General features: G+C 40.8%; 1 protein-coding gene across 5 annotated transcripts in view; it reads right to left on the bottom strand.

Annotated features, from left to right (window-relative positions):
* PTK2 (protein tyrosine kinase 2) overlaps positions 1-27,096 on the bottom strand; it is a 195,935-nt gene that overhangs the window by 101,686 nt on the left and 67,153 nt on the right. For 4 of the 5 annotated variants that reach the window (XM_042809085.1, XM_042809084.1, XM_042809082.1 and 1 more), the window contains 2 exons: positions 14,290-14,516; positions 2,675-2,841 (listed from right to left, as the gene is read on the bottom strand). In XM_042809085.1, coding sequence (XP_042665019.1) covers positions 2,675-2,841; positions 14,290-14,484 — 362 coding nt within the window. In that variant the 5' untranslated portion in view covers positions 14,485-14,516. Of the gene's footprint in view, positions 1-2,674; positions 2,842-14,289; positions 14,517-25,832; positions 25,905-27,096 lie in introns of those variants that run through there. The other variant, XM_042809086.1, reaches the window with a different exon arrangement.

Here is a 27,096-nt window from a genome sequence, read left to right as displayed (position 1 = left end):
TACATGAAATCGTGCTTAAATTATGCAATACTGTTGTAGTGCTAAATCTTGGACATCTCTTCGAGATAAGATAGCATTACTCAGGACTCCCTCCTTCCTTCCACTTACTTTCAGGACTCAACTGTTCCCATCTTGTGCAAAACTGTCTTTTTTTTTTTTTTTTTAAGCAAGAAAGAGGTAAATATTATACATAAAAGTAAACATGAAGGTCGGAAAAGACTTCCAGTAAGCAATGATTTCCTGTTTGTCTTTTGCCACATAAATGGTTTTATCCATTGGTACTTTGGCAAATCTCAAGCTGTGTGTGCTCCTGCAAGCGAACTGCTTGCCAGAGAAAAAGAATTTGAAATAACAGAAATCTGGGTGACTTTGTTGCCCTGATGTCCACTAATATTTACTCCTCCTAGACTCTGACTACAGCTGTGTCATCCAGAGCAGTTGCATCCTTGTGCCATGCCACTACGCCATCCTCCAAAAGGACTATAAACAGGACAGCACCAGACAAAAGCTGCACACACTGGAGGCACATTTTACCCTGGTAACCTGCGTACATCCCACTGACAATCAGTGTAGCTTCCAGCATCTGGATAAGTCCAAAAGAACATCTCAGATCTTATTTCTGAGCATCAACTACAAAGCCCTTTTAATTTAGGTGATTAAAAAATCCACAAGGGACATTTATTGGATTATTAATACTATAGGAAGCTTTCCATTTAAGAATCATTCCAAGACGCCTCTCCCTTTACTCATCTAAATATTTTTACAAGTACTGTCATTTGATCTTAAACACTCTTTTATGGTATTACAAATACGACAGCAATGTTTTGATACACACAGCAAATCTCCACGGGTTTAAAAGGTATGTCAGCTGCATGGATCCGATACCACAGAAAACGACACCTTGGAAAGGTACTGAATAATTTACATCTTATCACAGCTCTTTCATGAGTATTTTATACAATTCCTATTCAGGAACTTCAAAACAATTCATCTAACTTTGCTTTTCAAACCGATTAACTTTGTTCTGCGATGTGCACAGTGTGAGCTGTGCCACGTAATAGGAAATGGTATTGGCACTTGTGCACTATGTGACACATTTTCACTGCATAAATAATTCACATCTCATACACAGCACAATTATCATGGAACTCATTCAGGAATCGCTTACTTCCAAATCTGTATTTTGCAGTATTATCAATGTAAAATTTCTTGTAAGGAAGGATAAAGGTTGATGCACACCCCAGAAACAATAAAACTCAACACGTAGAAGAGAACTTCCTAACGTTTCCGGCATGCATGTTTTCAACAGTTCTAATTTATTTGATATTATAAAGTCAGGACACTAAATAGAATTTATAAACTGTGACATCTGCTAGCACATGATGCAAACTCAATTTGCAAAGAATTAAGTATAGACTATTTACAATAATTCTGCAGCAGACAATACTTATAGCCTTCAAATAGAGCAAACTAGCACAAATTGTGGTTATGAACACATTACAGAGAAAAATAGGCACAACCCACCTGCACTGAATCCATAGTAGCACTTCATCTACATTTTGGTATTGTCACAAGTTCAACATTACACTCGGCATTTCAGAACTCCCTCTCTTCTCTAGTAACCTACTGCATCCTTCTGCAAACACTTCCTCTCATTTTTCTGCCAGCAAAGTGAAGAATCTTTTCTGTCTTCCTCTCCAGTCTACATCCTCTCCTGAGCATGCACCCTCACTTTGCTCTTTGTCTCTTTTCAGCTTGCTCTGATAAAAAGGTGAAGAAAACTCAACCTTAAACAGAACACAGTTGGCTGAAAGAAGTGGTATCATCTAACTAGTATCATGCAAATAGGTCAGCAAATGCACCTAGGCTACAAAAGTACAAAAAACAGATATATGTGGGTATGCTTCCATTCTTCATTGATCCTAGTAAACTGATTGCTCCGGGCCTCAATTCCTTGGTTTTATAACTAAAACATTTCAGAACTGCAGATGGATAAACCAACCTACTTCCTGTATTTCATCCCTTCTAAATTCCAACCTTCCTGTTTAGACTGCATAAATACAGTGAATGTGTAACAGTATCTTCTTGTTTTCAGTTAAGCAATAGGATCTTTTAAAATTTTTAGAGGTGCACATACACCAGAGATAGAATCATAGAATCACCAAGGTTGGAAAAGACCTTCAAGATCATCCAGTCCAACCGTTCACCTGTTCCCAATAGCTCCCACTAAACCATGTCCCTCAACACAACATCCAGTCTTTCCTTGAACACCCCCAGGGTCGGTGACTCCACCACCTCCCTGGGCAGTCCATGGAGGTGGAGATAACACCAAGATTCTTGTACTAAAACCTTAGGGATGACAAAACCTGAGACAGGGTTCACTAAACATAGCCCAAGTTTTGCAGATCTTCAGGACATGTGCCAGATTTCTGCTCCTACTTTACGCCTCCTCTAAATCCCAGGTTACATGTATGTGTTTTTCTCAGTTTGTAGGAAATCCCTTCCAACAACAAAAAGCATACTTCACCACTTCCAGCTCTCTGATGCAACAAGTCTTGTTTTGTTTCTGTATTACAAGATCTTGCTTAATAAAGGAAATTACAGTCAACTTTCATGACAACGTAAACAGACTCATATGACATGATTTTGACACTGAACAGATTTATGGTCTTACTTCCATTCTTCTGGAGGATGTGCTAGTTCAAATTTCTCTCTCACATTGGATACTCCCATGTCCAGGTGCAGCCAGTGAACCTCCTCAGACTGCAGATGACTGAGTCGCAACCCATAGCAGGCCACATTTTTCACTTTGTGACAGTCCACGATCTTCTGTATTATGCCCTAAAACAGAGAAACACACTCCTTAAAAGCCATAAAATGCAATATGTACTTGTAAATAAATTAATTCTGCAGTAAGACTTCAAAATGTGACCATGTCAAACTCTATACAAAACTATACCAAGCAATGAACAGACAGCACCTTAAGAATACTAAACAATTTAAACTACTGTTTTGGACAAACATCTGCAATTTCTGAAGCTTTATTGGCAGAAATCATCACATATGTAGGCTTCTATGAACCTTACCACAATTAAGCCACTATTCCTTTCATGTAAAGTAACATAATGTAAAAACCAAAATATAAGAAAACAGATTTGTGGATGAAAGGAAAATACGAAAAAGCAGCACCAGATCTTTAAAAAAAAAAAAATAAAAAATCACCCAATGTACAACTGGAAAAACATCTTAGATGCTCATCCTGTTTAGTGCCTGAATTGCCAGGATTTAGCAGGGCACATCACAGCCTCTTGACGTCCCCCACTCCTTTTTTCTTGAGCTCCAACAAATCCCATATAAAATGAGGCAAGAGACAATTATTTGGGACTATTAAATTACAACGTGTTAGTAGATGATGGATTAGCAATCTCTCTAGTGCCCTGTGCTGGGCTGTTTTGCTCTTACCCAGATTAAAAAGTCAGCAGGGGACCAAAGTTGCTGCCTCACAGCCTGCTAGAGAGTAAGCTGCAGGGCAGCAGAGTCCTGCCAGGGCTGAGCCCCATGCCCAGCAGGAGCACGGGCTATCACTGCTGCCAGATGCTTCTTTCAGAAAATCATTCTTTCCCTTCTGAGCTGGATGCATCCTACTGAAAATGCTCATTATCCATAGATATATACATAGCCATATACACAAAATGTTGCTTCTTGCACAACGTTTCAGAGAACATCAACGCACAGGTTAAAGGAGCCAGATGTTGCCAGATGTGGTCTGACACTGCTTCCCCAAATTGATGAGTTTATATCCCAAAGACATAATTTAAGACTCGGATTCTGCAAATTAAGTATGCAAAAGACAGACTGCAAAGAAAACTAATGAAGCACTCAATCTGAAGAGAGGGGGGAGGTGGTACACGTAGGACTGGAAGCATGCTTTTGGTGAGTTTGCACATATCAAACTGCAATTTCTGAAAAATGTCCCAGAAGCAATAGAGGGCACACTGGAATGTTAAAAAAAAAAAAAAAAAAAAGAACGTTGAAAGCCTATAAGAAGGAGACACAAGCTGTGTTTAGTAAGTTAAGAATCTGAGTTAGAAGCGGGACCATGAAGCCCAGCACCACACCCTGAAAGCATCAGCAAAAGCATCCTTAGCAGTGTCCTTCTCTTCATCTCCTTCCACAACCAGAAGTCCTGCCAAATCCTTGCCTCTACAGGACCTATGCTTGCAGGAAGATGGACACAGGCTCGCAGAGGACTGTATCATCAAGGGAGAAGAATTTAGGAGATACTGTGCAAGCGAGTTTCTTGTAGCCTTCACTAGCAAGTTGTAAAGGTCTCTTAGCAGAACAGGCAGTGGTCTTAGAGCTGAATTAAAGTTATCAATGACAGGATACAAAAATTGACTAAGTTGGTTTGTTGCCTCAATTTATAGCTCCTTGTGTTAGTTAGCAAACGAGGCAGAGCAGTTGCCTGTATCCAGAGAAACATACAACAAAACCAAGAGCTCTCAGAAGTGACAGAGGAAAATTTAACCTATGATACACCCAAAGGACGAGCTCTGCTCAGTTTGTGAACCATACTATTGGCAGGGATGCTCTCAGATGAAGGACATGTTGCCTGCTTTTCTGTACACACGCAGAAAACAGGGATTCATTCATTTTCACTGCTTACTGATCACTGCAAGAACAGAGTACATAAGATGCAGGCATTTGTTAATGGAAATCCATTCCTTCCCATGTTTCTTTGCTGTAAGTTGATAGTGAAAATGGCAGTACAAAAACAGTTACGCCTGCTGTGGGAAGAAATGACTCTGGAATTAAAAATACATGTTTTTTGATGATCATGAACAACCAAGAACGCTAATGCATAGGGCAGCTGAGATGATTAGTATCTACACAGGAAAGAATCAACCTGGATATTTAAGAACCTCTCCAGTTTTCAGGTTGAGATTTCAAAAGAACTTCAGCAGCCACATACTTTAATTCTCAGCAAAAGCAAGACAGATTTTCAAGCTTCTATGCCTTTCACATCATTAACCAGTTCTAGACCTACTGCAGAATCATTGCAAACATAATGCATCCAAGAACCTATTTCAAGATGGCAGAATGATCCCTCTGATCCAGCAATTAGTATCACAGCAAGCAAACAAATTAGTAGAAGTCTATATTGCAACTCAAGAAAAAGAGATAGTTGTATTAGTGCAAAGATGGAGAAGTGTTTGAAAATACCATCTAAAAACTGTTTTGTATATCCAGAAAAGAAACAGTGATGCTTTGCATGAAACATTGAGTTGCTTCTTTTAGAAAAAAGAAGATCCAAATGCTGTAAGTCCTTCAGTACTTGAAGGGAGCATATAAACAGGAGGGGGAATGACAATGTTTAAGAGAGTGGACAGCGATAGGACAAGGGGAGATGGTTTTAAATTAAGACAGGGGAGGTTTAGGTCAGATATTAGGAGGAAGTTTTTCACCCAGAGGGTGGTGACACACTGGAACAGGTTGCCCAAGGAGGTTGTGGATGCCCCATCCCTGGAGGCATTCAAGGCCAGGCTGGATGTGGCTCTGGGCAGCCTGGTCTGCTGGTTGGCGACCCGGCACATAGCAGGGGGTTGAAACTGGATGATCATTGTGGTTCTTTTCAATCCAGGTCGTTCTATGATTCTATGATTATTTATACATCAGGCAATCTGGATTTTGAACATTCAGAGTCACAGCTGCAACAAGTATAACCCACCACTACAACAGCACTGTTCATTCAGCAACAGAAATTCACACTGCAACACCACAGCATGCAAACAGTGTAGTAAGATCCTGAACAGCATGACAACTTTGTTTTCTCTGGCTGCTGTTTCAAAACTGTACAAAAATAATCTCTAAGAGTTGCTTTGGCATCACGGCCATAATTGGGCCAGTGTCTTTAACTCTCATGGGGTAACAAACAAGGCATCCAGCCTCCAGGGCTTCTGACAGCCTTGCAAGCCACGTGGAGATGCTCACAGTACCAAACACAGACACCACCATTGCACTTTGGGACCAGCGTCAGATCCTCTGTCTTGCACACAGTGCGAGAAGCCTTGCCACTGATGTTTTCCCCAGGACCAGAGCCGAATGCTTAATCAGAAGTTTCTGAAGAAAACATTTAACTGTTTAACCGCTGCACACAGACAGTAAAACACCCTGCTGAAAAATCTGAGTTGAAAGGGACCCATAAGGATTATTAAGTCCAACTCCTTTACACCTAACAACCTTCAGCATCACCAAAGAAAACTGAAACCTCTTCAGACTAGACTGCAACCACCTCTTAGCTCAGGAAGCTCTTCAGAGGCATTCTTCAGTGAAAACCAAAGAGTTAAGGAACATCTTGATGACACTGCCAACTCTGGTGACAAACTTAGAACTTCAAACCCATCCCAGCTGGAAATCCTGGCAGAAGAGCTGACTCCAGTGGACATCTACACCAGAATAACATTTTTCTTCGGGTGTAAACTGGGTGTCCATGTGAATATCAATTTCTACCAGTTTTCACCCATCTGTTGTCACACTCATCTAAACACAGAGCTGCAGTGAAGTCACACAACCATATGTAAGCTGGGTGCTGTTTACTGTAATCACATTGTCTTTAATTAGGTTTGCAGAGCCGACATTTACATCCCAAACACAGAGTAGGCCAGTACAGCTGAGCAAAAGAGAATGGGAAGCCCTTAGAGAAATCTTCTATCAGTAACAGGTGATAGGTCATCTGTTCCCTCCCTTTAGCTCAAGAGTGGAGGCAAAAACAAAATTAAAAATAAAGCCTCATAAAGAACCACAAAGCTGGATAGCACTGGTTTTCACTTATTCGTTCAAATAACTCCGTTACTCAACAGGTAATTTGCAAAATAGATTAATATTTGTCCTCAATTAGAAGTTAAAAGCATCCAAGAATAGAATTTAAAGTACAGTTAGGAATCTGCTGAAAATCAAGACTAACCAGAGAAAGGCTGAAAGACAAAATCACAGAATGGCACTTTAAATATCACGTAATTCCAACAGCCTGCCACTGGTAGGGCTGCCAAGCACTAGATCTGCCCAGTATCCCACCCAACCTGGCCCTGAATATCTTCAGAGATGGGGCAAACTCTGCCTCATCACCTTTCAAGAAAAAAAAATAATTCCTAACGTCTAACCTAAATCTCCTCTCTTTTAGTTTAAAGCCATTCTCCCTTTTTCTATCACTATAAGACCATGTAAAAAGTCAGTCCCCCTCCTTGTAAGGCCACGCTAGAAGGCCACAGTGAGGTCTCCCCGGAGTCTTCTCTAAGATAAACAAGCCCTCAACCATTCCTCACAGGAGAGGTGTCCAGTCTTCTCATCACCTTATTGGCCCTTCTCTGGACCTGCTCCAACAGCTGCACATCCTTTCTGGACTGAGGACCCCAGGCCTGGACACAGTGCTGCAGATGGGGCCTCGCAAGGGCAGAGCAGAGGGAGACAATCCCCTCCCCGTTCCCTGCTGGCCATCCTTCTGCTGATGCAGCCCAGCAGACTATTGGCCTTCTAGGCTCCAAGAGCACACTGCTGGCTCAATGTTCAGCTTCTCATTCATCACGACCCCTACGTCATTCCCCACAGGGTTGCTATCACTGAGTTCTTTTCACAGTCTGTACTTGTAACTGGGTTGCCCCGATCCAAGTGCAACACCTCACATTATGGCCTTGTTAAGCCTCATTAGATTCTCATGTGACCACTTTTTAAGCGTGTCAAAGTCCCTCTGGATAGCATTCTTAACCTTCTGTTAAGACCACTCAGTGTGGTGTCATCAGAAACTTGCTGAGGGTGCACTCACTGCCGCTGCATTCACTGCTGATAGAGCTGTTGCAGAGTTCCAAGATGGACTGCTAAGGGACACCACTCATGATCAGCCTCCACCTGATTGTAGAGCCACTGACAACAACAATTTGGCTTCAACTATCCAACCAGCTATTTATCTGCATCTAACAGTACAGCCTTTAAATTCATATCTCCCCAATTCAGAGATAAGGACGTGGTGCGGAACTATGTCAACGGCCTTGCACAAGTTCAGGCAGACAACATCAGTTGCATTCCCTTTGTCCACCAATGCCAGCACTCCATGATGCCCTAGGCTCTCTCAGAGTTCATCAATACTATGCTGTGATTCTGCAAATGAGTGAAAATGAATTGCTTGCTTGTAAATTAACAACGCTGTAGTGCTACTATGAATAAATTGAAGCTGGAATAACACACTCCCACTGTGACTACAAACCTAATTTCCCTATTTAGAAGGAAGGAAGACTTCTGCACTAGAAAAGACTTCTTCAAGCAGCACCTTCTACACATGGACACAGCGTTAATGTCAGTGAAGTACTTTAAATATGTATATTTATGTGTATAAATATGTATAAATACATATAAATATGTATATGCGAACAGATCCAAACAGATTCAAGATCTAAACAGAAGTCAACTGCAAAGGTTTAGGGCAAATTAGATTTTGAAGTTCTATGGAAGTGCAGAATGCCTTCACAACACTCAGGTTTGGGTGTCCTCTGATGATGTATGCCTGACATTTGAACCCCAAATGCCACAGCCCTTTTCTCTCATAATCATGTTAATGTTTTTTTCTCCCTCTCACTCTCTCCAGTACTGATCCAGTAGATGTTTGTATACCACATGACAAAGTTGAGTCTGACTAAGTCAGGTGAAAAGGAATTCTGTCACAGAACAAGTAGGTACTGAAACAATAGCCCAAAATCACGTTATTTAGGTTCCTAGCATTTTCTGCAAGTCCACAGACATCATCAGTTCAGAAAACAGAGCAATCTAAGCACTTCAGCATCTCTCACACTTAAGCCATACAAAGATCACACAAAACAGACCTGGTAGAGCCTTGCTTTCCAGTCCCCTCGACTGAATTAGCCCTTTTCTGATCCTACTGCATGCTGGTACAGTTTTGTAAATAAATTTAGTGCTTTTGAAGTGTTTTAAATGTTTAGTTTTCCGGAAGCTTAGCATCCACAACTTGACACTCCTTACTCTCAGATTCCTGGTGTCTCTTCAGACCCAACTCTGTATAGCTCAATTCTAGAACAAGAGCTGTTGTAGACTTCAAGGCCACCTGTAGATCCAGACTTTTTTAGTAAAATCTCAAAGGGTTATTTATATAGTTTTTAAAGCATTGTTTAGTGCATCTCTTTCATCCAACGATACCTAGAGTATCATGCAAAAGTAAAGCAGCCACCCTGAAGACCAGAAGTATATCTGTCACAATTAGTACAACTATCAAAAGATACTCAGCTGGTTTTGAGCTCCCTTATTGCTCACAAGCTCTCCCCAATGAGTATGAAAGACTTCTTGTGTGGCTAATCCTCTAGCCCTATACTGTGTTATCAGAAAAATCCATTTTAAAAGAAAAACCTAGCAGATGAGGTCTACTATGTAATACCTTAGCAGTCTTCTTTACAGAAAGATAAATTACAGCAGTTGTACAGCATGCTCAGGACAGAAATGAAGATGGATGGGTACAACCATGGCTAGAAATAAGCCTTCTCAGGGACTGAAGCTAGGCTGACACACCTCTAATTCTCTCTTTGCCCTATCACTCAAGACAGGCAATATTCTTCCCAAGGTGTGGTTGGAGACCAGGCACGCTGCAGTGAATGATGAGGAATCCTCACAAATGAGGCTCTTTCCCCGGTGGTGCAGTAAATCTGCAAACCTGAGCAGTGCCAGCATAAACAGATATTTCCTTTCACCCTGCAGTCGTCTTAGCTGCATCCACCCGCAAGATGATGCAGCTAACACTGCAAAACTGATTGGGATTAGAAACTCCACTAAAAGAATGATCTATTCTGACTTCAATCAAGCTTGCCAAACATTCACATACCTGTGCTGGCACGCCTGAGACAGCAGCTTGAGAGAACAGTGAGAGGGAAGCTGGCACAGCAGCCAGAAGTGCATTCTAAGAAACCACTTGAGTTGCAGACCTGTGCAATAGACTCCATTCCACCATCAGGAATTGTAAAACATTCAGGTGTCATGTAGTGCTGCGTAAAACACACCAAGAAGCCACAGTACAGAAACACCAGCAAAACTTCAAGGGCTTCATTCAGACAAACCTGATAGGAAGAGAAATGCTGCAAGAACAGCTAGCCAAAAAGAGTTAAACACAGTCACTATAGGACAGACTTAGACATGGAAACTGCAAATAGTTCTGGATGGTAAAAATGGTGGGTATGGATTGAACGGGAGAGGTGAACAGGAAAAAAAAAGTAAGGCATGCTGAATAGCACAGTAATGCAGCTTACTTAACTGCTTTAGTGAAGTACTGAGAGAATGTGCTCCTCCTAAAAATCTCCGGTGAGGGACCTGGCTGGAAACACACAGCTCTTCCGATCACGCACCCATGCTTTCTAGGATAGCACTGGAGGACTAGAAGTTGAAAAGATACACCAGAAGCGAGCCAGATGCCTCTGAGTGTAAATGCAGAGCATGAAGCAGAACTGCAGTTGAGCAAAAAGCCTTCTGTCTAGACCAGTTCGCACAAGATTTTCAAAGGCTTGTTTAATAAAAATCCACTCCTCTCATCCCTCAATCTGTTAAATGTCAACAACGCATTTATTTCTCTGCTTCAGCCACATCTTCTGGAAACAGAAAGGCAATTTACCTGTAATTGCAGCTCAAAATTCAGTGCCATTGTTTACATTCCAGGTGCACTCAAGACCAAAGAAATCCCGTCTCAGCAGCACCCACCCCACTGCATTCCGGTGCTGGGGCTGTGAACAGGGCAGAGCATGCCCTGGAAATCCCATTTTGTGAATGTGCACACAGAAAACACATATTAACAGAAATAACAAGTTCAACAACCTTTCCTTTTCTGCATAGCAAATATAGCCAAGCACTTGCTGTAGGTGGCCAATGTTTGAACAGCCATAAAGAACTTCTTTTCTTTTGGAAATGAAGCATGTCTTCAGTTTAACACCAAGGAGAAAAGAGCATAAAAGAGAGTGTGTCAGTTCTCTGAAATCCAAAAAAGCATTTCTAAGAATTGAAAAGTTGCTCTTCATTGGAGAATATGGGCTCATCCTTCAGAGGAAACAGCTAACTTTGAGGGTCTAAATCCATCCAGAAACAACAGTTACAGTCATCAAGCTCTCCTTAGAGCAAAGCCCACATGTAAATACTGCTGTCCTGTTTAAAGATATTTCAAGAAAAATAGCAAGGAAATTGTACCTTTAATCTGGGCACATTGAGACTCTTATAGAAAGCTAAGTTATGTTCATCTGAGCTTAACAATGAGAGTCTTTTCATTATAAAGGTTTTCCCCTTTAGTGATCAAAGATGTTTTCTACCCTGCTCTTGACAAATCATAAAAGATCTCAGTTTTTTGTTTGTTTTTTGAAAGGGAAGAGGGTTTTTCCTCACTTCTTTAACCAAACACATCCTTTCCACTGACAAAGGCAAATACAGTTTAACTTGAAACAGAAGATATTATGTTAGGGAAGCACTAAAAATAAGTGTGGAAGTTTCTTTCCTGACTTTCCTTCAGTGTTAGCACATAACACAAAGTCCTCTGCTTTATCAGCAGAAATACCTTGAAATTGGCTGCTCTGGAGATTCCAGTCCAAATCTGCCTTCCTTTCAAGGCTGGAAAGGCTCCTTGGCCATCAATCCAGCAGCCACACCAATCAGGGAGAAATCTTGAAAAAAACCCTTTTCTTTCCCTTTTAGTTGCACAGTTTTCTCAAAGGCATTCACTGCTGAATAATTCCAAGAGTTCATAGAAATGAGCCAAGAGACAAATCCAGCATCAGCCTCCTTCCAGTTTGTAACTCACAGAAGAAATGGAAGCTCTACTGCAGTCAGTCTCCATTGTGAGAGGTGACGGAAAAAACAAAGGCATAGAAAACATTTCAAGGCTGCTTTCACCTTAAATTATTTAACTTGGTCAAACAGCAGTCATTTCAATGCAATGGAGGCTTGTACTCCAACAACCATTCACTGTTTCTAAAACAAATGTCAGGACATGGCAATCCATCAGTGCTACGCCACTGCTATGAGTACCTGCTCATATCCACTGCCAAAATAAAAAGGCAGCTGCTTTGTTACATGAGTGGAAGTAGCAGTGAGTCATCGCTTGCCCAGTGTTCTTGTTCTTGGGAAAGAAGAACAATACAAAGATATTAATTACTTTAGAAACAAACATACAAAGAAATGTACACATATGAAAATCAAAAATGAAGGCAAGCCTCTGGTAACTGCTACCTATCTTTTAATTCTTTAAATAAAAAAAAATACAATGCTTTCTTGCTTAAAATAAGAGCATGTGGCTCTCCAAATTCAACTCAACACTGGATTTTTTAACATGGAGTATAAATTTTGCATTCTAAAAGCCCAGAACCGCTGGAATTTTTTTAACCAAAGAAACCAGAGATGTGATCTGTTTTTATTTCTACATATTGCTTTGGAAAGATAACCTGGATTTCAAATACGGTATATTCAAATCCACAGCCGAAACTTGCAAGGTTAAAAATTGATACAATTTTCCTCTCTGGCACACCATAATAGACTTCATGAAATAAATCAATCACACTGGATACATCAAATCAATATACTTCAGTCAGGTAATTAAGACATGATGTAGCACTCAAAAAACCCTGTTTCGTGTAAAATGAGTGTATGTTACTGATGACACTGATCCCTACCAGTGTACCTCTAATTTGTCTAGCCACCAAATTATCCCTATACAGAGTTATGAACTGATTAAATTGACAAGAGACAGATTTTCGGATAATCACCAAGGAAAATCCCTGAATTTCACAAGTCTGTGATCACTGCAGCAAAACTTACTCCACCTAAGAATGGTCTGAGGGTCTTTTTATACACAGAGATGCTAGAAAGTAGTAGAAAAGGAAGAGAAAGCATTCAAAACTCGTTACTGGGATTTAAAGTACTGTACAGAGAATACAGACGCTGGAAGGAATGGGCAGGTGGCAACCTGCTTGCACAGCAAGAACCCTGCAGAACAAAGCCAACCCTGTAAATCACCTACCACAAGGCAAGACTGGTCTTGGACAATAGCTGAAAACAAGCAAACAACTAAGCTTTAACAGTACTTGAAATGCCAAACAGAGTTCATTTCATACAAGACCTCAGAATGTGAATGAGTGTAGCAAATGCTAAGTAAAGGGTCTCATAGTCAGATTACTATTCCACACATTCTACACAGACCTGTTCAACCCTCTCCGAAATAAACACAGTATTTTCATGCATATGTATACTTACACACGTATTTAAGATAACATATACCTAAATTACTAAAACAATCCTTAGTCTTCTTTTTTTTTGTTCAAGTTAGCTGAAGGACTGCACTGTACAAATAAAACCAGATGACTACCGGGGTGAGGAGGGGAAGAGAGGTGGGAAGAAACGGCTTTGCTGTAAAATGTTTTATTCCCCCACTGTGGAAGGAAATGCTTTTTAAACAAGAATTAAAAAACAACATATCCTTACATATATTAAACAATTGTTTACTTTTTTTTACTTTCACAGCATCACAGAATGGCCTGGGATGGAAAGGACCTCAAGGATCATCAAGTTCCAAACCCTCCAATGCATGAAGGGCAGCCAACCTCTCCATTTAATACCAGACCAGGCTGCCCAGGGCCCCATCCTACCTGGCCTTGAACACCTCCAGGGACAGGGCATCCACAGCCTCTCTGGGCAGCCTGTTCCAGCACCTCACCACTCTCAATCTGTAAAGAACTTCCCCCTGACATCCAACCTAAATCTTCCCTCCTTCAACTTAAAACCATTTCCCCTTGTCCTACTATTATCTACCCTTTCAAACAGTTGACCTCCCTACTTCTTTTAATAAAGAACAAGAAGAAAGCCATTTGATACCTCTCCTCTCCTACATTTCCTCCCATCACCACACAGAATTTTGGGGAATACAAAGTGGTAAATGTTGAATGACGTAAGTCAGTAGTAGTATTTAAACTGACAACCAGTTCTAGAAATTTCAAGTTTCTGTTCTGCAAAAGGGAAAGACTTCTTCTGTTTCTTCAAGGCAGTAAACTATCATAAATCAATTTCCACAGCTCTTCCCCTCTCTCCCCAAAGGAAAGTTGGTACCACTTAAAGCCTTTTCCAAAAATTACTGAAAGCATACAACAGGTAAAGATTATTTCAAAATAAACAGTGAATCTTCTGTGTTTCCTGATTTCCAGATTTCACCTTTTGAGGGTAAAGTTTGCATTTAACCTAAGGAGGGCAGGAGAACACTAAAACCAGACTTACTCGAACATCAGTAGCATCTCCATGCCGGATAATACTGGCCCACGTCGTTGGCTCACTGCTGGTTTCAAAGTAGTGAAAAACCTTTAGGACTCGCTCCATGGCCCCCGGGGAACGCTCCATCCCAGTACCGAGGTGCGTCTTTGCACTTGAACTTGGTGTATGATTCAAGTTTGGATCAAGGTAAGCTGCTGCCATGGTTTTGCTAGATGCTAGGTATCTGTCATATTCTGGAAAAGGGAAACAGAAAATAAATTAATTTTCATTATGCCCAAATTCTTAGACTGATTCAGACAAAACGTTTATTGCAAATTCTGCAAGACTAATTTTTAAGGCTCATTTAATTGCTTATTCGGAGCTCCCTACTAGAACAGTTTACTAAAACAAAATCTATTCAGAGTAGTATCAAAAAAATGGTGAACCTCACAGAGTACATCAATCTAATGTGTACAGCACACATAACAGAAGCGGTATCTTATACAAGACTTCTTCCTTCACTTTCTGTATCTTGATCCAGTCATCCTCCTTTGAAGAGCAAATGCTGACTTCCAGTTTTACCAGGAGCTCCCACTGCCAGGACCGCTCACTCAAAGTTGGCCTTACAGAAGCCCACAGACTGGCACTGGGAAACCCTGACACCCAAGACACAAATCCGAATCTATATGATGGCGACGCACACCAACACCAGCCTCCCCAATTTAATGCTAAGACCATAGAAGATCAGTCTTCTATAAATCAGATCAGATTTTCAGCTATTCTGGGACGCAGTGGAACTCAGACCATCCAGAGAGAAATTCATCCTTCAACGAGGCACCATGAAGATCACCACTGAACGCCCTCCCAGCAACTGTGGTAGAACAATGTGGCACAGGCTGCCCACAGAAGCTGAAGATGCCCCATCGCTGGAGGCTTTCAAGGCCAGGTTTGATAGCAGTCTGATCTGGTGGGTGGCAAACCTTCCCATGGCAGGGCATGGGAACTGAGTGGGGTTTAAGATCCCTTCCAACCCAAGTCATTCTACTATTCTACATACTGCTATGCCACTGACTTTTTGTTTTGTTTCCAAGTGATTTTCGTACCTAGCGGCAAAAGACACAGCCAACAGTATGAACCTGTATCTCAAAGAAGCAAAAAACTGCATCCTGGCTACTGCTGTGAATTTGTCCACAATGAGCAGATGGTATCTGAGAAATCAATACCGAACAAGAGACAAAAAGAGAAAACAATACATTTTCCTTTGCTTGATACAGCCTTAGGAATCATCTCAGTCTGCTGGCTGCAAACAACAAAGATCAATGAGCTGAGCTGTCAGGGCTGCACAAGTGCACCAAGAATTTCAGCGCCTCTTCCTTGCACAGTGAACACAGCAGGGAGGCAGTCGATCAAATGTGGAAATGCTAAAGAACAACAAGCTTGATCTTTTGGGCATGGTACAGTGAATGCCTCCGAGTAGTAAAGTTGTCTTGGGAAAGAGTCAGAAGGAGAAGAGAGTGAAATTGCTTTAGACTCTACCGCTGTTGAATATCTGAGTATATCCTAATACCAGACCAAGCTATCCAGGGCCCCATTCTACCTGGCCCTGAGCACCTCCAAGGCAAGGAGCTACAGCACAAGGTGAGAGGAAGCCAACAGACTACCTGCACAGTTTGACAGTAGGACTTTTTCAGTAAATCAGAGGGAATCACATCCACCCAGAGCTGTACAAAGTTCAAGTTGGCAATACTGGGTCAGACAAAGGCCTCAGATGCAAGCCCTTAGGGAAGGTAAGCATAGGCCAACAAGTGGAAGACACTTCTCCCAAATACTTCCCATGCCTGATACTTGAGGGAATTCCTCAATACCTGCTCATTGCTGGCTCTGGGAACAGACTGATGAAACTAAAGTGCTCTCAACAAATCCTATACTTATTTATAAATCCTTCCTTCTGTCCACTCTACACCAACAGATACAGACCAGAAAGCAAAACCTTTTGTTTTATCCTCACAGAAGGAGCTTGCAAGCTGTTTTCATAAAAACCTTTCATAAAAAAAGCTGAAGCAGGTCTAACAATCCTCCTCTTGGCAGACGGAGACCAACACATCATGACCTTCTGCAAAGCTCCTCTCCTGTAATGTGAAATTGGGCTGTAAAACTCCAACAGAGGAGACTGGGGAGCAGCCTAAAGGCAACTCCCTTGGCCAAAGTCCTAACTGCTCTCAACAGTGTAATGACTAAGAATTAAATAGCAGTTTTCTGCTCAACTTGGGCCACTTTTAAGTTTTTGCTATTAAGTTCTGCTTCCTTTAAAACCTACTACACTACCCCAAAGTCACTAGTAAAAACACAGAGTGTTATATGTCAAGCTTACCCACAACAAACAGTACAAGAAAATCACTGCAAACCAAAGCAACATGAGGATTTCTTTTTTTTTTTTTTTTTTTTGGCCACGGGGAACAAGAAGAACACCTGCTTTAATGTTTATGTGTAGCATGTCATCAAGTTAACAGACAAATTTAACAGATTTTCTTTGGCAGAAAAAGGGAGAAAAGCTACAAGGAAAAGCAGAAAAGTCTTTTGAGTGTCTAACCACAGATTTACTACGGACAGTCTATATCCCTTGAGAGCTGCAAACAGGGAAGTGATGAAAGACATCAGTTTTATACACAGAAGTGCTCTTACCATAATTTCAGTGGATAAGAAAAACACTTATGACAGAGGGAATTTCTAAATATGCATCATCTTGAGGAGAAAATCCAGAATCCAGCATTGAGGACCATCCTAGGTACAGGAAATGGTCAGTACTCACAGCATTTCACAGGACAGAAGCATTTACAGGTAAAACAACTTCGTACTACAAGTCAGACAAGCACTTTTCCTTAAAAATTTCATCATCTTTGGGTTCTTTACAACTTTCAACTTTTAAAAACACCAGTGCTTTCTTTACAAGGTAACAAAAAGGCAGTAAATTCGGATAGCTCTTAAGTTACAGAAACACATGCCATAGCTCTGGTTATGGATCTATTAACTTAACCATTAAAACCAGCCCCTGGTTTTGAGTTTATGATGTGACTGTAAAGCTTTGCCCTTGGCCAAAATTTTGTAAAACATAACTGCACTTCTCTTAAGGACAGTTTGACGACTGTTTTACAAGATCTGCTTGGTTATTATAAGATGCAAAGAGAGCTAAGGTGACCAAACAAGGATGCTTACTTCAGCTTTTCTACATTCCAGCCAGGTTTGTAATCTCACAAAACAGACAGATCAGCTTTAGTCCTCTTGGTATTAACTAGACAGGCAGGAGGCTATTATACAGCAGAAATGAGCTACTTTGTTCTGACTTTATTCTGCCTGGTTTTATTGGGTACTGTGATGATAAAGGAGCAGAGGCACATCAAGCCCAATGGTCAACCTGTTTGTATGCAGAGCTGAATGTTATCTCTCCCTCTGGGCTTCCAAGATGAGAAGCTATCAATCTCCCAGTTCACAAACCGTACAATAAAAAAAAAAAACACAACACAACAAAACCAACATTATTTCCCAGTACTACAACAATTTATTCCATGCTTCAGGAGAGTGGAGCAAAGCCATCCTGGCCTGCTGATATTAGGTGATTCTGCCAAGATGCTATAAGCTGTTCCCAAATCACAATGTGCGTTATCATTTTGATAACCTGCTATCATCTGGCAGAATAGCTGAGATTTAGGAATGTAAATGGAGGACACTGAAGTGAGGTCAGAAGAGCCTTTATTATTATTATTATTGAAAACCAAACAAAACCACACTGCACAGCAAGGAAGCACTGCTGCCCTTGCTTGTGCTTTTTTTTTTTTTTTTTTTTTTTTTTTTTTTTATTCGATTTTAAATGGCGGCCATTTTCACTACTGATATCTGAATAAATTACAATAAAGTTGTTTTTATTTTCTCAAAAACACAAAGTTATGAGTTCACTAACTGAATGACTTCTAAAAATCTGTTCACAACTCACTCACTGCTCAACTTAATTCCTGCTGACAACTTACCACCACTGCATATTCCCCACATTTGATGACTGCAATGGAAACAAAGTCAATATTATGACTTCTGGCAGTACAAACAATCAAAGCTCAAAGTCATACTTCACCACCAGCTCTGAGTACTGAGAAATGAAATCCCTTCCACTAACGAGACAGTCAAAAGAAGTCATAACAAATATTTAAATCCACTAATAAAGTGTTAAGTAGTCTGATAGAGTCAACCTTTTCAACGTCAAAAATGTCTGCACTACTAGCAAATGGATAATATATGGAAAATAAGTTACTCAATACAAGACTTGGCACATGGCCATCAACATGATGCCAACAAGTTTGTCTGACAAGGAACTGAGCTATAATTATTGACACTATGACTTCATCATAACCTTTACAACTACGGTGAAGTTTTCATAATGTTGCTGAGGTGAACCCATCTCAGGCTTGAAGACACCCAAATCTATGACAATTTCTAGAAGAGAGCTCCAGGGGACCTCATCCACGTGTATAAATACCTGACAGGGAGGGAATAATGAAGATGAAGTGAGGCTCCTCTCCATGGTGCTCAGTGAGATGACAATGATGAACAGTAAAAACCCAGCAAATTGGTGAGGGCTAAATTAATAATTCCTCCCACACTACAACCATATAATTGCTCAGGTCGGAAAAGACCTTAAAGATCATCAAGTCCAGCCACGAAGAGAAACAACAGCCAACTTCAAGCTCAAAATGGGAAAAGCATTTTGGAAGGGCAAGCCTGGGATCTCAAAATACTTATCAGAGGATATACTAAGTTCTTAAAACACTTCATAATGGGTCACGGAGGGATTGCAATCCCTCTGTAATTTTACCAGAATACCCAGGTTATGCTCTCTGTACTATGTAGATCAGGGTAGATTATTAGCCTTTTTGAACAATAAAGCCCATCAGCAACGTCTCTCACATCACACAGTAAACACATTGTGAATTTAAAGCCCAATCCATTTTCACAGTTTGCATTAAATCCTGTTGCAGCTCACCTTGCAAACATTAACTTGTCTATCTCACTCCCACAGAAACTGAGGAGATAAGGCATAATTTTAAGTACTTCTCCCCGTACAAAACTTGCATTTTCAGGGGTCTGCACCAAGTTTTCCACACTGCTGATTCTTTTGATACATCATCTCCTGATACCATTTGTTGTTGTTGAGTTTCTTTGTATTTATGTATCAAAAGGTTTGGGACAGATGGATGACTCCCTATCACTGGGATACTTACAAAACCCCGTTTCTCCTAAGGAAACAGTCAACATATTCTACTTGCCGAGGGTCCCATGACACAGCTGCATACACAGGGTTAGGGCACAGTCACATTCCCAAAAGACTGGATAGAATAAAAAGCACAAGTAGATACCTATAATCACATCCCCATGAATTTAACAAAGAAAAATGTGAGGAAGCTTTTAGCTTTCTGATTTCAAACTGGATATAAAAAGAGAAAGAAAAGAGAAAAAGTATTTCTTCCTATAACAGTCATTTTGCCTTCAGAAACAGTCAATATATTTAAGACATTTCCATAAGTCACATTGGAACCTCCCTGTTTATTTCCTGTTGAACTTATTTTTCTTGTTTTTCTTTCAGTTAATGCTGATGTTCAAAAGCAAGAGGAAAAAAAGCTGTAATTCTCTTCTCCTTCCAGTCAAATCCACTCCCCTGGTTAACACTTTCTATAGCTACATGTCTAGGAACACACATCCCTTGACATCTCCTCTCTGGATGCTTCCTGATGATCACATCTCATAAATACATTTATTTTCAAGTTCACTAATTGTGGTCAGAAGCACTTAAGCCCCCCAGGTCAAAAAAGTACGAAGCAAGCTGGCCAGACACATTAAAAGCATTTCAATAATGAGTTCTTGTTATCTGTTTTAGTCCAAACTGACACATCAACAATTTCACTACATCAATATGAAATGGAAGAACAGTCCAAAACTGACAACTGATGACCATTTTCTTTCCTTTGGAATGCTGCCTTTAACAGTTAAACTCAAGGTCTTAGTTCAGTACAAGGTAAAAATTTATAGTCTCTTTCCTAACACACAATCACGTATTTTAGAAAAACACCAAAAGGTCAAAATGAAAAATATAATAGAGACCAAAGTGAAAACAAGATTAGCATCGCAAGCCGCAAACGTGCAGAAAATGTACTTCAATTGTATCAATGTTTCAGGAGATTAAATGTTCAGGGGAAGCACGAAGAGGTAATTCACAGAAAACGTGAGCTACGAGAACTGTACGAAATGAAGCAATACGACTTCCTTCAGCCTGAATGGGAGGCAAGCACATCTCAGCAAAAAAATCCATTAATAAGTATACCCATCCTAGACTAGCTGAAACAAGGGCCGATGTCATGCACAGCTGCTGTTAGTGAGGGCTGTCTCAAGAACCTTTAAATCACTTTTGAAAAGTGCTCCAGAAGTATTTGCCTATTACTCAGGAGCCACTGCACCTCAGGATAGAAAGATGGAGAAAAATTTTCAAGAATATTGACAAGGAGCTGAGCTATGTCTACTGTTAAGCAGTAATCCAGCTTCAGTAAGATGTCTTGCAATATTCAATATGGCACCCTTTCCCAAATCCATGGGATAAGTCCTGACATACCTCAAAGGCTGGATTTAACCCAATTTTCTTGCAACACTGTTGTATAACCAGCAGTACTCAGCAACTCCCTTTGGAGTCAGCACCAATTCCTAGTTGCAATATCAAAGGACATAATAATGAGAAAATATCATCTGAGTTGGGAATAAAAGAAAATCCATGTCTTCAATTAAAACAAGGTGTCCAGCCAGATACTTGCTTCAGTTTTCAGCACCATTCCAAATGCCCACTGTAATCCATTGGTACCACTGAAGTCCACATACACCCCAATCCTTTCTTATAGCTTCAATTGTTGATCTTCTGAATCTCTTTGGCAAGGTATACAGTATTATAACTGATTATAACAGTATTATAACTTTCCCAAAAACTCAAAACTTCAACTCTTTGAAAGGGTAGATAACAACAGGACAAGGGGAAATGGTTTTCAGGTGAAGGAGGGGAGATTTAGGTTGGATGTCAGGGAGAAGTTCTTTACAGAGAGAGTGGTGAGGTGCTGGAACAGGCTGCCCAGAGAGGCTGTGGATGCCCCATCCCTGGAGGTGTTCAAGGCCAGGTAGGATGGGGCCCTGGGCAGCCTGGTCTGGTATTAAATGGGGAGGTTGGTGGCCCTGCCTGTGGCAGGGGGTTGGAGGTTCCTTGAGGTCCCTTCCAACCCTGGCCATTCTGTGAAAAAGCACAGAATTGAGAAGTAACAATTCTGTATTTCTACAAAAAGGCTACAACAGAATTCTAACTGTTGTGAAGATGCACCACTGGTTGGCGACAACCCTACTTCTGAACATCAGAACAGGACAGTGATGCAAGCAATTGAACTTAACCATTTCAAGGACTACTTACTGAACACTGCCCATTGGAGGCCCTACATAGCACAATTTCTTCTGAACAGCTGTACAAGTAGTAAATAGAAGCAGTGAGTGTTTACTGTCTTTCCAGAATACCAAACCCAACGTGTAAGTTAGAATTAGTGATAATGAGAGCACGCTTCGAGGAGATTAGGAGCTAGACAAGTCTGAACAGCTAAGGGCAGCAGTAAGGTATTTCGGCTATGCATTATCAGAGATAAAAATATTTGGCTTTTGCTACTATTTGACTTTAAACTTGCCCTTCCTAGCTTTTGGATACTGAATGATTATAGCATCCCAGCCTTTATTACACAACATTCGGCTGCGTAGGCTTTTAATTTCTGATTCACTTTGCAACAGTTTAAGTTGCCCTCATGTTATCCCTATTTTTATGAAAGCCAGAAGAGCACATCAGATAAGAGGCACTTAAGTATTCGGGAGGAACAGTGCATGACAATAGTCACGTTGTCCCACTGCATGGCAATGGCCCCATTACAAAAACCAATGACCTGTAAAAAGTTTGACTTAAGCCTATTGTGGCTCAAGTGTTTTCCAGAGCCGGTAATTACAGCCTCTGTTACATACAGAGAAACGAAGAACAAAGTGATTCTTATTCAAGCGACTGAATGGTAGTTTAATGTAGGCCGACCATAAAAATTCTTCCAATTACAGCTTTTGGGGATGATATTCCTCCGCATCTCACACACACACACACACACACACACACGAATAAGAGCAGTGCAATAGGGCACCATGGCTGCTAAATCAGTTGACTGACTTTGGCAATTCCTCACAAAGAGGGAAAACTTCAAAAGATATTAGTCTGCAGAAGAAAAAACGCCTCAATCCTCTACAGCAAAGACTGATTCTGTAGCTATTCAGCTTTATGCTTCTCATTACTTCATACTGCCCAGTGGAAGAAACCATTTGTGAACCTTTTGAGAATCCAACGCACCACTTCCTTTGCCACCACCCCCATCAGAAGGGACAGTCTGGATCAAAACTATAACAGGTTTTGTAGCATCCACATAGGAAAGAAAACATGATACAGCCTTCCATGAAAAAAACAGTTTCAGTTTGCCCTAACCACACAGCTCTATCAGTACTCAATTATGTCCAAAGCCTGTCCATTCAGGCTGTCAAAGGACATGGCAATGGCTTGGTAAGGTCTTCATGGTACAAGGCACACGAAGAAATGAAGGCAAACACTGAAAAATAAACTAAAACACAAACAAACACACACAAGTAAGCAGGTTTCACTACCTCCACCAGAAGATGTTACACCATTTTAGAGCAGATCTGAGCATATCTTAAGATGACCCAGAAGATGAAGCTTATTTTATGGTGCACTGTTGTTTCACTATTCTTCCCTGGGGGGGAAAAAAAAATGCAATTCTTATCCAACAATCTGAACTCACAGAATAGAAACACCTGGTGGCTATAAATTGATGTTACAACAGTTCCATAAGCCTGTATTACACAGAGCTATCAACCCAGTTTTCCTTGAGCCCATGTCAGAGCATGTAGAAACATTAATACTGGAGGCCACTTAAAAATGTTTTAATAATAAAAATAAAAAATAAAAGTTTTTAAGATGCTGAGTAGCATTTGCCCTGAAAATAGAATCTGTTATTAGAGACCAGTAATCAAAGGAACTTTGCACATGAACTTCAGGAAGCAAGGAGTCCTCAAGCATTTGCAACCTGTGCTCTTAATGTGTTTCACAGAATCACAGAACCACCGAGGTTGGAAAAGACCTTCAAGATGATCCAGTCCAACCATTCACCTATCACCAACAGTACTCACTAAACCATGTTCCTCAACATGGTTTGAGCATCTTGTAAAGGCATTCCACAGTGGCTAGAGTGAAAATAGGAGGAAAAGCCTCCAGAAAAGAGAACAAATGCATTTCCATACAAAATGAGTGTTGTTTTGCCATGACAACACACTCTCCATGCCGGATTCATCTTCTTTATGCAGCAGTATTTCACAGGCTGGAGGAGCACCATTCAAACCCCGATGCAACCTGATACAGAAGTTTGCTTTAGGAAAGATCCCACAAAGGAGTAAAGCAGTAGGTACTCTAAATGAAGGATCCTTAACACATTTATGAATGAAAGTGGGGACATTCATAACACGGAAGAGGTTCTGAGACACCTTGCTAAAGGCAGGGGTTGGAGGCCTACCTCACACAACTTCTTGCCAGCAGAGAACCATGCACAAAGTTTATTCTGTTTTAATCTCAAGGTGCAGTTCAAGACAATGAAGCTTCTTTTCTACCACAATTAATACCTAGAAACCCCACACAAAGGCAACCAAAATGCTCGGTGGCAGAGCAGCAGTTCTATTAGGGAGAACTCAAAATGCTGGAACCCATCAAATTGTGAGACCAGGAGACAGAGAAGAGGAAGAGCTTGATTAACATCTGTGGTATCTGTGAGATGATGGATTAAATGAACCCTAAGTCCCCTGATAAAAGAATGCATTGATATTTGAATAAACTAATCTCCTAATTTTCATAGGGAAGACCTGGGAAGAAGCAGATAGTATGCTAGATGGGCCAGTGACGTGATGCATTTTTCACATTCTTCAATTCCCCAGCTTCACCTTTTGCTTCTATCACTGAAGCTGAAGAATGGTTCTCTGTCAAAGTCCAGCTGAAAGCCAGCTCAAGATACCTATCTTGAGGCTTGAGAGAGACTAAGTCTGAAAATTAAATGAAGTACCCAAAAAAAAATTGAGTTTTCTTGCACAGAACAATTAGAAAAATGCAAAAACTGAGGGAAAAAAGCACACCTATGAATGTGTCAGGAAATCTACACTGTATATTCTCATCCTTAGAGGGTTTATTTGTTGTTTTGTTGCTGTTATTTTTAAGTCAAATAAGTCAAGAACAGTTCAAATTCCCATGTATAGTTTAACATTCAAATATCATTAAAAAAACTCAAGTCTGGTTTCTCAGCTCTGCCTCTACAAGAAGCTGCAGACAACAAAACTGATACATGATTATTTCCAAAGAACATGCACATACATATTTGTACAGAAGTTTAAGCTCATTTTTCAAAGGAAAACAAGTTGTCACCAAAGGCTGCTGAACCAATTTAACATACCCAATTTGTCCTTGCTGCTGTCAAAGCTGCAGAGCCTGCTACCCCTTTCCTCCCTGCCAAGCCTTTCCTCATCCGCTCTGCCTGACTTGAGCAACCCTGGTTTTCCTTCTTTAGCTTCCTATTGCTACCTACACATTTTTGGAGCTGCTTTTACTTACTAAGACAGAATAAAATCTCTTCAGGTTTTTTTTTTGTTTTTTTTTTTTCTGGTTTCGTGTTAGTGGATTTTTGTTTATTTTTGCCATGTAAATATGGTGAAGTGGCTCAAAAAGAGCTCTAAAAAGCTCTGGAGCTACTGCAAAGGCAGCAGCAGAAGCATACAGTCAATAGTAAGGGAACAGACTTCTCATATTATATGGGTGTATCGTATATATCCATACATATCAGCTGGTGTATCAGCTCATTGCTCTTCCTGGACTACACCTGGGTGGAGTGTGGGGAAAATAAGTAGGAGACAGAGAAGCGAGAGTTGGGTTTCAGTGACATTGCTTTCTTCCATAAGCTGCACAAATCACTTGTAGTCGAAATCTGACAACTCTGAGCTTCTGACAACTAAACCATTAAATTGCACTTACTGATTTACAACACAAGGGCAAGCCAGGGGGGAGGGGAGAAATGGCAGAGCTCCAATAGGGAAAGTGAGCTCTTCTGCTATAAAGAATGAAGAGGGTGAAAATAATTCGGTTAAAATAGCAACAATTAACAGTCATGCATCATGTTCAACTTCAACCTTATTTTCCCCACTCCTTCAAGCCATTTATCAACTATCAGCCGGTACCCAGGTGCACTTGATCAACTAAATCAGCATGTGTGGATAAGACCAAGAGCCTTTAACAGTCATGTACTGGATGCACAGTAAATGTCAGAGTGGAAAGAAAGAGGAGGAGCTGCTGATCGAAACCACTCACACAACCAGTGTAGTCCGGACCAAACTTTTACAGCATTCAGCCTTCTGGCCGAAATAACACTCACCTCCTGGTGCCTGAGCTACCTCCTCACACTGGGGTCTTGCTGACCTACGCAGTCCCCACAGACATCTTCTTCCTACCAAAGATGAATGGTTCTTTAGCTCATCAGAGCAACACCTCTGCTCCCCACCCTTCATTTTAAATGGAAGAGAATGGAAATTACAAAGGACTTTCATGCTCCATCTTAACTGTAGATAATAGAGTTATTAAGTTCAGCAAAGCTGTAATTGTCAAGTGTTTTGTTTCTGGAACAGATGTAAAACAACTGTACAACAGACTAAGCATAAGACCTTTGATATATTAATGATAAGCAATTAATGTAAGATTACTCTCTCATTTCCTGAGTGAAGAGCAAGAGCAGCAATTTTTCTCCTATTTTCTGGGTTTGAAATGCTTGTAAACCCAACAGCCCGCAATGTTCTTCTGAGCCAATTGCCATTTAAAACCTCAATCTTTCACAGCGTGGAGTTTTGATGGTGTTACAAAACGTCTGCAAAGGAAACTCATCAAGATACAGAAAGTCAACTTGTGGAATACTGAACACATTCCCTGAAGTGCATCACACTCTCCTTAGCTCTACAAACTTCCACTGTTAAGAATGGAAGCATCTCCTAGCTTTGCATCAGTGCATGAGATGAAGGCCTTGAGGGCACAGTCTGAAAAGAAAAAAAAAAAACAGGCGAACTATCCTGTTTCACTCAGAACAATGGCAATTTCCCCTAGAAACACTTAAGAGTGTTTACTAACACTGCACAGCAGTTTTTCTACTAGGATCAGAATGTATCAGGTGATAAAACTTACTGAAGAAATTCTTCAGTCCAGGAATTTGGATACAGGGGCAAAAGTGGATGGAATTCCTGAGTAACAGCATGGACAAATAAGGTTTGTTTGCATCTGATAGAAGGCAGACAAAGATAAGCAACTGTAATTTACACCCAAATCAACAAAACATCTGAGAGTTAACTACCATGGCACCAGCTACAGATATTCAGCAAAAACTCAATTAAAATGCAGCCAGGTTCTTCTGTCCCAGTGCTGTACAGAGAGTGATGGACACCAAAAGGAGGTGAAAAGAAGCAAAGTGAGCAAGCAGCAGAACTGTGACTTCTGCTATGACCTCCCTGCTGCCATCCCTCTATTACTGCAGCCCAGGATACTGACCAGGCTGCAAGTGCACGCTGCCAGCTCACATTATCCTTTTTATCTACCAGGACCTCTCTGTTATCTTCTCAATCTACCAGGACTCTGCCCTTCTCTGCTGGGCTGCT

This window comes from Centrocercus urophasianus, unplaced genomic scaffold (genome assembly GCF_019232065.1).
Source record: "Centrocercus urophasianus isolate 14NV4802_14NV808 unplaced genomic scaffold, USGS_Curo_1.0 seq_11, whole genome shotgun sequence".
NCBI lineage: Eukaryota > Metazoa > Chordata > Aves > Galliformes > Phasianidae > Centrocercus > Centrocercus urophasianus.
This window is presented reverse-complemented; position numbering and strand designations above follow the sequence as displayed.